Source organism: Lampetra planeri, chromosome 51 (assembly GCF_965212315.1).
Source record: "Lampetra planeri chromosome 51, kcLamPlan1.2.h2, whole genome shotgun sequence".
NCBI classification, from domain to species: Eukaryota; Metazoa; Chordata; class Hyperoartia; order Petromyzontiformes; family Petromyzontidae; genus Lampetra; species Lampetra planeri.
The window spans coordinates 5,420,028-5,431,366 of record NC_136157.1 but is presented as its reverse complement, the minus strand read 5'-3'; the positions used below and the strand labels follow the sequence as shown (position 1 = coordinate 5,431,366).

The 11,339-nt window shown below is 49.6% G+C and overlaps 1 protein-coding gene across 1 annotated transcript in view; it reads right to left on the bottom strand.

Annotated features, from left to right (window-relative positions):
- The window catches only part of PRKX (protein kinase cAMP-dependent X-linked catalytic subunit), a 35,139-nt gene continuing 23,800 nt past the window's right edge, over nt 1-11,339 (bottom strand). The window contains exons 6-8 of the mRNA XM_078616522.1: nt 5,386-5,443; nt 3,388-3,465; nt 1-1,867 (exon numbers count right to left, since the gene is read on the bottom strand). Coding sequence (XP_078472648.1) covers nt 1,742-1,867; nt 3,388-3,465; nt 5,386-5,443 — 262 coding nt within the window. The 3' untranslated portion in view covers nt 1-1,741. The remainder of the gene's footprint in view (nt 1,868-3,387; nt 3,466-5,385; nt 5,444-11,339) is intronic.

Genomic DNA, 11,339 nt, shown 5'->3' with positions numbered 1-11,339 from the left:
TTCTTAGAGCCTAGTCTCCATTGGTGTTGGACCAGATGACGCCAAAAGGCGTACAACTCAAAAACAGTGCACTATCTGAGTATTGAGAGCTCGGGGTAAGCATTTACACTATGAGACACCTCCTTTACCAGTGGCAAAATATAGTAATATAGGTAAAAACCTATTACTATAAGTGTAGTGTAGTAGAACGACACTACTGTATTGGCTCGATATGGGGGCTGTAGGCAGGTGTCACGGGGGTCGTGTCGGGCCGTGACACTTTACTGAACCCAACAGGACACGTGACCGGATAAAGGGGGGCCAGTTGCCCAGGGGGGTCACGTGGTTTGGGTTCGGGCCTTCCCGATCGAAGGATCGGGAAGGGGGGCGTGGCCTGGGGCGGAGCCGGCCACACGCGGAGTGGTTATGAGCGGGGCGTGGACGTAGAGCGGGGCTGTTCTGGGCTGTGCTGGGCTGTTCTGGGCTGTGCTGGGCTGTGCTGGGCTGTGCTGGGCTGTTCTGCTGGGTCATCTCTGGGATGAAGCTCTCCGCTCTCCGCTAGCGGACCAGGCAGCGTGTTGGGCTGTCCTGGTCCAGTGATGTAGTACCCCCCGTGGGTTAGCTAAGTTAGGAACGGTGGCTACCACCTTAAGTCGTTATGTTAAGTGTGACCTGTTGTGTTAGCTAATAAATAGTGTTGCCCCCAAAGTCCAGTGTGCGCCTGAATTTAACTCACGACAAAAGCGATAAAAGTAGTGCGTCATGTAGTGCCAGCCCATTCGGGTGGAGGGCCGCCTGACCGCAACACAGCTGTGGGTGGCATCCACACTGACAACCCCAATGTTGTAATGCCACACAATCGACGGCACCTATTGACGTCTCACTTCACTCTGCGCACGAGGAGGGCCTCCTCCATCCGACAACGCCTCCCACGCGCCATCGACCTTCGTCGTTGCCACGTGGGGGAGGAGGTCGCCTCCGTTCTCGGCTGCACCGCCTCTGGCGGCCGTCTGGAATGCTCTCCGTGTCTTGAAATCGCCTTCGCGAGACTCAGCTGCTGCTGCCATTGTTCGAGTCAAGACTTAAGATTTCCCAACCCATTTGTTTGCACGTGCGTTGAAGCTTCTGGAGATATACGGTTGCATTTAGACGCTATATAGACAGATGTAAATGGTGTTGTATTTCATGGCTGTGTAAAATAATTAAGTTGGTAGGCAAATTGATCGTTCAAGTGACATTTGGTGGTGCTGTTTTAGATTCATGAGCTGTTCGTGTTGATTAGGACCTTAGCTCAAGCTGGTATTATTGTTTTACTAAGTAAGGCCCACTGAGCTATGTAGCTCTTTTTCAGAAGCACCGTGGCCACAAATTATAACCCAACGAAGTGGCTTATCACATGGAAATGTATAGCAGCCAAATACTCTAAAACGCACGTTGAAAAACCGGAGGACCCGGAGAAAAATCCACGTGACCACAAGGAGGGAGAACATGCAAACTTCAAATATACAGGTGTCGGTGGTCAGGATTCAACACACGACCTCCAGTATACCAGGCGAGGTAGTTAACATCTCGCCACCGTGGCACCCCCCCGCTTGACGGTAACCGTCATTATCCGTGGATGTTCACACATCCTGCTGTACCGCAGTCACGCTGCCAGTCGGACATCATATACACGCAACGTTTCGCCGCACGTTGATTTCGACCGCCGTTCGAAAACCGCGTCGGGCGAAAAAAACCCGAAAAGAGACGGCGGCGAGTGTTGTCAGAAGTCACGGAACGGCTCTCTGTCCTTCGCCGGGATGACGGCGGCGTCCTTCCAGTCCTCCTCGGGGTAAGACTCAAAGTTGGAAATGTCCCCGGCGTGCGACACCTTGGGGATTATGGGAGGCTTCGACAGACGACAACAGGCACACACAATGCAACAATAAATACAAATCAAACGAAGATTCCTCCATTGGGGAAAGTGCCGTGCAGAGAGCAGCACCTACGAAGGCCGGCACGGCACACGAGGGGGGTGGGGTGGCCAGCACTACGCCCGGCCGCCGTTGTATGTATGTTGAACTTATCTTTTTCACCGTACGTAGCCAACCGTGCTGATCGGAGATGCGGGTGGAGGAACAAAGATCCAGGACTTAAGAGTTGACAGCGCCGAGGGGTTTGGAGAAGGGAGTTTCAGGGCAGCATAGAGGAATGAGGGACTTCCCACTGAACGAAGGCTTGACTGATGTTTACACATCACACCAGGTACTCATTTGAGAAGGGGACCACCAGGGCATCCTTCCAATCCTGCAGAATCCGTCCAGTGGTCCAGACTGTTGTTATAATGTCATATAGGGTAGTCTGTGCACAAACGCCACCCTCCCTCAGCATTTCGCTTGGGAGATCATCTCTGCCCGGTGCCTTTCCTGGTCTCAGACTCTGGATCACCTTCAATACTTCCTCAACAGATGGCACCTCAGCCAGCCACTCACAGGGGGTGACTTCTTCCAATATTTGAGGCACCGCAGCCTCAGCAGGGTCATCCCCACTTTGTGTCATGATGTTTTCCTGGCTGAGTATTTCCCCTTCCCCAGGACCTCACAGAAATGCTCAGCAAATCTGCAAACCTGTTCCTGGGGGTCGGAGATCGGATCACCGTTTTTTCCCCTAATGATGGTAATAGGTGTGGCGCTGCAGGTTACTTTTGTGATGGAGTTAAATAGTGATTTGTGATCGCGGGCCACTGAGGCAGACTCCATCTCCTCAGCAACCCACGACCACCACCCATCCTTGCAGCGCCTTACGGCTCTCCGAACCTCCGAGCGCGTAAGCCTCCTCGCGCAGATGCGCAAACACACTCACACACACACACGTGGCACGAGGCGCGCGAGAGGAAACGGGAGCAAGTCGAGCGGGTACAAAAAAAAACACATCGTGCGAGCATTCCAACTGCGTGTTCATTATGCCACACAGTTTGGGTGCTTGTCTGTGTCTAGCGGTGTGTCCGCGCGCAGAGAGACCGCGCGTGTCTACGCTGTAGGTAACGGGGAATTTCCTTCACTGGCTGCGGCCCTGGGGCCACCAGCGGAGACGGGCGTTGCTGAAAGATATTCGTGGCGTGACTTCTTCACGCTCCACTCCTGGCTCTTTTCTTTCCTCCGCCCTTGACAAATGGGCAGTGCAGACTGCCAGAGGAAGAAGGGACCTTGAGAACGTTATTCCTGACGTTCACCAAAACTATTGGTATTTGTTGGATTATTTGGGAGATTGTGATGGGAGATTGTGATGGGAAATCGCGATGGGAAATCGCGATGGGAGATAACGATGAGATTGTGATGGGAGATCACGATGGGAGATTGTGATTGGAGATTGCAATGGAGATTGTGATTGGAGATTAAGCTGGGAGATCACGTTAAGAGACTGTCTCACCTTGAGCTTGCGCTGTGGAACCAGCGCCCAGTCGACGTGTTTAAACCACCGGTGCCTCTTAACATCTTCTGCCCCATCCTGAATAACCAAACCACACCGCACATGGCTCCTCCATATCAATCGCAAATCAATTTTTTGCCACGGAGCAATAAATGACCGCTCCAATGAAGGAAATCGTTCAAGTTGTTTTATTTTTTTATGGGAGCCGATAGGTTACACGGTTGCTACGTCTGCAAAATATTAATTTCGAAGGACACCTTACAAGTTTTTCGCGAAGAAACAAACACGCTACAAGATATCGACAACCAATCGCAGTCAAACTTGCCACCCAACTTCCCATTGTCAATGCCCAGAGCGGTGTCGTCTATGGGCATGAGTGCCATTAAATCTCTTTCAAAAATATATTTTCTAAAAAACAAACATAACAGTCTTCTTGGTTCTTTCGGTAAAGTCACGTAGAATGGAAATAATAAAATAATAAAAATACAACATAATAAAATAATTCTCACGACGCTTCGGCCACAACGCAAGCAGCCGTCCTCAGGTGAAGAACATGTCTATTCTTCACCTGAGGACGGCCATTCTACGTGACTTTACCGAAAGAACCAAGAAGATGAATCCCTGCAGTCACGAAAGCTTTAAATCGAAACATAACAGTATCTGTGTGCAACGCTATCGCTTAAGAACACAAATGATACCAAAGCGGATAAGAACTATAGTTTTTACACTTCATATAAAATTGGAGAAAGAGATGATGGGGTCAGTTGATCGGGATGATGCCAGCTGACCATGTCTCAGTTGAGCCTCCCTGACATTTGGTAGCCTTTGGTGCTTTGAGGATCCGGTGATGTCTACACCTTTGCCCAGAGTCGGGTTGCCACCTGTCCTGCTTATACCAGGATACATTGTTCATGTAGCTGTCCTCAGAAACGTGTAAGTCACGGTGGCGAGATGTTAACTGCCTCGCCTGGAATACAGGAGGTCGTGGGTTCGATCCCGACGCCGATGCCTATATATTTGGAGTTTGCTTGTCTGTCTCCCCGCATGGTCCCGTGGATTTTCCTCCAGGTCTTCCGGTTTTTATCCTCATATTTAGAATCAACATCACGCGTTTGGAGTATTTGGCTGCTATGAATGTCCACACGATGACAAGCCACTTGGCCGAGCTATCATTTGTGGCCAGGTCACTTAAGATCTGTAAAGAGGAGTGGGACAAAATCCCTCCTGAGATGTGTGCAAACCTGGTGGTCAACTACAAGAAACGTCTGACCTCTGTGATTGCCAACAAGGGTTTTGCCACCAAGTACTAAGTCATGTTTTGCAGAGGGGTCAAATACTTATCGCCCTCATTAAAATGCAAAACAATTTATAACATTTTTGACATGCGTTTTTCAGGATTTTTGTGTTGTTATTCTGTCTCTCACTGTTCAAATAAACCTACCATTAAAATTATAGACTGATCATTTCTTTGTCAGTGGGCAAACGTACAAAATCAGCAGGGGATCAAATACTTTTTTCCCTCACTGTATGAAAAAGAGCTAAACAGCTCAGTGGGCTTTACCTGGTAGAATAACATTTAGTTTTATAATACTTTAGTTTAAAGTCTTCCTGGGACATTAACAGTCCTGGTTTTCGTCTGCTGTGTAACAATACGCTTCTCAATACAATACAATAAAATTCGATGCAGATCTCCCCTCTTCCGGTATTGTGAGGCGGTGGGTGGCCGTCTCCCCACCGGCGATGATTTTACACGCTACACCAGGTACTCATTTGAGGCCGAGCCGACCTAGGGGAGGACCAGGACCAGTTCAGATAATCATCACCGGCGGTTGGCGGTTGGCGTTGGCCGCGAGCGGGAATTGAACTCGTGCGGCCGGGGGTTGGTAGCACAGGGCATTGAGCGCTACTACACGACCGCTCCACTCCACACGGATGCCGCGTGTGCACGGACACACACACACACCTGTGCTGACTTTGCGATGCGGCCGCATACCGTACCTTCATGTTGCCCAGCCGTCTGGTGCGGTCCGAAGCCAGGAGCTTCTTAATCAGGTCCCTGTGATTTTCGCGGGGAGTTGGGAGTGTACGTGGAAGGGGGGGGGGAGGAAAGAGGTGTAAAAGTCAAAACGGCGGTGCGTGCCAGGTCAGTGCACGGGCGGTCTCGCTCCCTGCCGCGCATTCCTCCGCGTGTTTGTCCGTGGTAGCCTCGGATCAGCTCCGGCTGCAAAGGGAGAGTGCCTCACGGCAGCCCGCTCGCTGTACGTGTGTACACGCACACACGGTGCGACCCCTGGATGAGGGCTGAGCCCCCTTCTCCTCCTCCTCCCCCTATAAAACAAGCTTGGGAATTAATGTACTTGTGCAATTTTTACTTTTATACTTTTTATTTAAGGGGCGCCATGGTGGCGTGATTTTTTCTACCTCGCCTGGTATGCAAAAGGTCAGGGGTTCGATCCCAACCCCGACGCCTGCTGCTGTATACCTGGAGTTTGTGTGTTCACCCCGCGGCCGCGTGGAGCTATCATTTGTGGCCAGGCGGCTTTTGAAAAAGAAGCGTTTAGCCCAGTGGGCTTTACGCGGTAAAATAAAAAAAAGTAACTTTTTATATCTTTTAGTTTGCACTCCAATCGTGTTTTTGTATTTGTTGTTGTAACTTTCGCACCCTCCCCTACTGGCCGTGATCATTTCCGTTGATTTCCGAGTCCGATTTTGTGCTAGCAAAAAATGTGTGTCGTGCACCCCCCCCCCCTCCTCCTCCACACTTTTTTAGTCGCTCGATCCGACCCAGAAATCACTCGCGAATCGAGCTGGTGGTTGCGAGAGACTCCGCGTTTAAATGTTCGACCATACTGCACCACGACGGTCAGTGTGGGTTCGGTGAAGGGACGGAGGGTTCTCAGGACTGGTTACAAATATCACTCTGAATTAACGTTGAGCTTGGGGGGGGGGGAGGGGGTGGCTTTTTAGGGGATGATGGCCATCAATGTTTTTGACTGCTTCGGAAGTGCTTGATCCAGCGGTGGATTGATTGTGCATGATTCCATGTGAAGGTGATGAATTCCATGTGAGGGTGATGAACATTTCTGAAGCAGTGGTGGTGGTGGTAGCCTTGTGTCTTTTATAACATTAACATCTCGCAACGATGGGGAGACGTCAACTCCCTCCCTCGGCTAGTATGCAGGAGCTCGTAGGTTCGATCCCGATCCTGACACCTGCACATTTGGAGTTTGTGTGTTCTCTCTCTCCTCATAGCTGCCTGGATTTTTCTCCGGGTCCTCCGGTTTTTCTCTCCACATTTACATTCAACACTCGCACATCCGATTGGCACGGCCGGCAGCGACCTACGGTGCGAAATAAGTTCAGCATACGTAGACGCATACGCACAATTGACTGCTGTAAATGTCCACATGATAAGCTACTTCGTTGGACTATCATTTGTGATAGCTAAGTCGCTTCTGAGAAAGAGCTACACAGCTCGGTGAGCCTGACATGGTAAAATACTAAAACGTTGTTGAGTTTATGGCTTTTCGATTTAAAGCTTTCGTGACTGCAGGGATTCATCTTCTTGGTTCTTTCGGTAAAGTCACGTAGAAGGGAAATAATAAAATAATAAAAATGAAACATAATATAATTTTATTTTATTATGTTTTATTTTTATTATTTCCCTTCTACGTGACTTTACCGAAAGAACCAAGAAGATAGTTTATGGCTTTCAACTGGATACCTGACCTGCTGCAGCCTGCGACTGTTTAATATTATCCTCAGGTGGAAAATAAGTAAATCCATTTCATGGTCTTTCTCTGGGGTTTATCATGCGGTAAATCTGTTGCCAGCTGGTAACGTTGAGCGCCACCGTGGTTCACGTGCAATACAAACAGATATTTTATCGCCCGTCTGGGAATTACGCAGCTACCAGTACTGTTTTATTTCGTTTCGTCTTGAAAACGTTTACAATTTGTCACCGTGTGCCCGCGCTCAAGAGCAGAAATGCAATTCAGATTTTTTTTTACCGTTTCAGAGTCTCAATATGATCACGGCCTTGATGCAATTGCACGGCACTACCGGATGATGCTATTCACCATACTTATTCATGATAATAATTTCTATCTATGGCATATCAACATCGTTATCATCAATCCATCACCATCATCATCCTCATAACTATCATCCTCATCACCATTGTCAATTCATCATTAATCCAGTGGAATGTAAGCATATGCTGCTTCTGTCAGAATTGTGCAAATACACGTTGTGCTTACATCCAAACCAGTCACGTGTCTCCGTGGGAGATTTGGCGGCTAGCAATGGGACGGGTTGAGAGTTCAAATCCTGTTTGGGTTTTGTCTGACTCAGCCCAACATCCCTCCGGGGGTCAATAAATTGAGAACCAGTTTGCGGGGAAGTTGACAGTAGTTGCCCTATGGATAGACTCGCTCGCCACGACTGCAATGTGGAATTTCCACCATCGGCTCAGCAAGGGGGAGGGGGGGGCGGAGTGCTGTATGCAGGAGATGAATATCTCCCCAATAAATCACTCAGACTTTTTAATGGACTACATCCAACTTGTATCGTTTAGAATATCATTTCTCTCCCCCCCCGCCACCACCACCACCACACCGCACCCACCCACCCACGCCGCCACGGCAATCGAATTAAACCAAACAAAGTCAGCGTGACACGTACGCGGAGCCGGCGCTGTTGCGACCGTGCCAACGTTCCGTGGCCTCATTGCGTCGGTGATGGACGGGCAGTTGGCCGTCGGAGAGTGCGACGGCATCAATGTCTGCGCGCGTCTCAATGACTCGGAGCCCGGGTGATGGCACTGTGGCACAGGTGGTCGTCGGGCGGGTGGGCCAGCGTCACCCACGCCCGGCCGCCTTCGTCAGGTGCGTACGCTCGGCCCTGCCGGGCGCAAGTGCAGTTAGTGAGTAGCACCGATAGAGCCCGGCACTTTGGCATGCGAACTCGGGGTCGACCGCAAGACGCCCTGCCCGCCCGCCCCCCCCCAGTGCCGATCTTTACACGCCTCGCTGGGTATACTCATTTAAGTCCGAGTCGACCTCGGGGAGGCCCACGACCGGTTCAGATATTCGTCACTGGGGGTCATGAGCGGGAATCGTACTCGGGTGTGCAGTCCAGTTGCGTGCTAAACGCCGCTACCCAGACCTGCCCCCCAACCCCCCCCCTTCCCCCCCATAGTTCAGACCGATGCACAGAGCCTCTCTCTATCTCTCTTGAGAGTTGGGCACATCTGTCGGGCACATGCGGGGAGGAGGCGGGACTTGTGTTTGGCAGTTTTCTCACGAGCTGTGCACCCTCGCAGTGACGTCATAATGCTGGCGGGGCGGGGGTGCGGGGGGGCGATATTCTTCACGAATTCCTTCTGTTTGACTTGTGCAGTAGCCCGTGGCTCGTTTCTAATGCTCGTCTTGTTTGTTCCGTCCTTATTGCTCTATTGTCTGTATTGTCTGTTTCGTTTGTATTGTTTATCTAGTTTGTATTCTCTATCTCGTTTGTATTGTCCGTCTACGCACTATTGTCTGCCTTGTTTGTATTGTCTCGTTTGTATTGTTTATCTCGTTTGTAATGTTTGTCGAGTTTGTATCGTCTCGTTTGTGTTGTGCAAATCGTTTGCAATGTCAATCCCGTCTGTATCGTTCTCATTTCATATTTCGTCACTAACATTGTCTCGTTTGTGTTGTCTGCCTCACTTTGTGTTGTGCTGTCGGCCCTGTTCGTACTGCCCATCCATATGCCATATGCTCTTCGCGTCTAATGTGCATACGATTACCATTCATAAAATGTATTATTAAACGCACGATGGAGGTGCAGCAGTCCCACGTGGTGGTCAGTGCACTGCGCCATGAACCCAGAAACCCTAAATCCCTGGCCAAGACAAGAGGATAGAGGAATGTTGAATTTCTTTCGCACCCTACGTAACCAACCGTGTGCTAAGTAGATGTGCGGATATCTGCACCGGCCCTGGGCCTGGACCTTTACGTAGGAAGGATGGCATCAGGAGTGAAAGAACGGATTTGAATCGACGCATCGCCCTTGAATTATTTGGTGGGCGAATAAACGCCGCGTCGTCATGCGAGACCTTCGACCCGTGGCTGGGACCCCCTGGTGCAATGGACCCCCTGGTGCAATGGACCCCTGGTGCAATGGACCCCTGGTGTATAGGACCACTGGTGCAATGGACCCCTGGTGTATAGGACCCCTGGTGCAATGGACCCCTGGTGCAATGGACCCCTGGTGCAATGGACCCCTGGTGCAATGGACCCCTGGTGCAATGGACCCCTGGTGCAATGGACCCCTGGTGCAATGGACCCCTGGTGCAATGGACCTCTGGTGCAATGGACCCCTGGGCAATGGAACGGAAATCGGCTAATGCAGTTGTTCAGCACTCATTTTCAGAGGGGAGGGGGTGTCACTTTCACCGATAAGACATCATCAGTGAGAGGGCCGCTACGCATTTGAAACCAGCGGGGGTTTGACAGCACGATGATGATGGGTGGGGGGTGGGTGGCGTACATCAGGGGCCGCACTGAAGGCCAACAACGGCTGCCCGTGGCCCACGGTGGCCTTGCAACGAAGAGCGCTGGGGTCACAGGGCGCAAGAGAGCGAACCAGCATTGGTCAACGATCCGCCGTGTGAAAACGAGGGCGCGGTTCCACCCCGCGTTTAGTTTGTAGCGAAGGTCAGCACCCTTCCCCCCACCCCCCCCCCGCGGAACATACCGTCCCGCGCGTGCATTATTTATTATAGTCATTTTCATGATTTTTATTTTTAAACCGCCCTGTCCAAACATCCACTTAAGTTAGTATTATGTTTCTTGCTATGGCTGGCGCATTGCCAAGAGCCCTCTGGGGGTGAATCGCGGTGATCGCTGCCTGATGTACAAGAACGTATTAATTGCCATGGCACATTATATCATTATTACGGCGCGGTTTTTCAGTGCTATTTTTCTTTTTTAAAGTCTCGGGCTTTGCGGACGACGACGGCGGAGTATCACTCTGTGCCAGAGTGTACGGTGGGCTGTCTCGGCAAGCGGCGGCCCTACACGCACAGCCTCCCGTGCTCAACACACGGGGAGACAAAGGTAAAGAAAGACTGCCCTCACTGCTCCTCCAGAGATTCGCCTCCCACTTCCCACCTCAGCCCGTTGATTGGCTCTCAAAGCGCCACTTTCAAGCTACAACTATTTGTTTCATTTAAATTTAATATATTAAGCCAGAAGGACTGAATGAACACCTCCCTCATGATAATTGGTTTTTAGCCCTTCTACCTGGCAACAAAACTGACACCTTTTTTTACAATTGTTTTTTTTACCCTTCTATCTGGCAACAAAACTGACACCTTTTTTACAATTGTTTTTTTTACCCTTCTATCTGGCAACAAAACTGACACCTTTTTTTTACAAGGAGTCATGATTGCATAGACCACAATACCTGCAGCCATAATGCATTATGGCTGCAGGTATTGTGGTAAAAAAAAACAATTATCATATTTTTTACTGGCAAATGAGGTTCCAATGGTGTAAATGCACCTCCTTCATATTAATTTAAAACACAACTTTGTTCTCTTAGGTTTTAACGGTAAATTCACGAAGGTAAAAATAAATAATAATAGAAATAATAATTTTATTTATATTATTTTTACTATTTATTATCAATTTTTACCTACGTGACTTTACCGAAAAAACCTAAGAGTATGAATCCTTGCAGTCACGAAAGCTTCAAATCTAGAAAAACTGTATTCTTCAGTGGCCTAAACGTGTGCCTTTTTACTTTAAAACTAAACGATTAAACTAAACTTTTATTTTTTATTTTATCAGTTAAGGTCCATTCAGCTATATAGCTCTGTTTCAGGAAGCGACCTGGCCACAAATGATAGCTCATCGAAGTGGCTTGTCATCACGTGGAAATTTACAGCAGCAAAATACTCGACA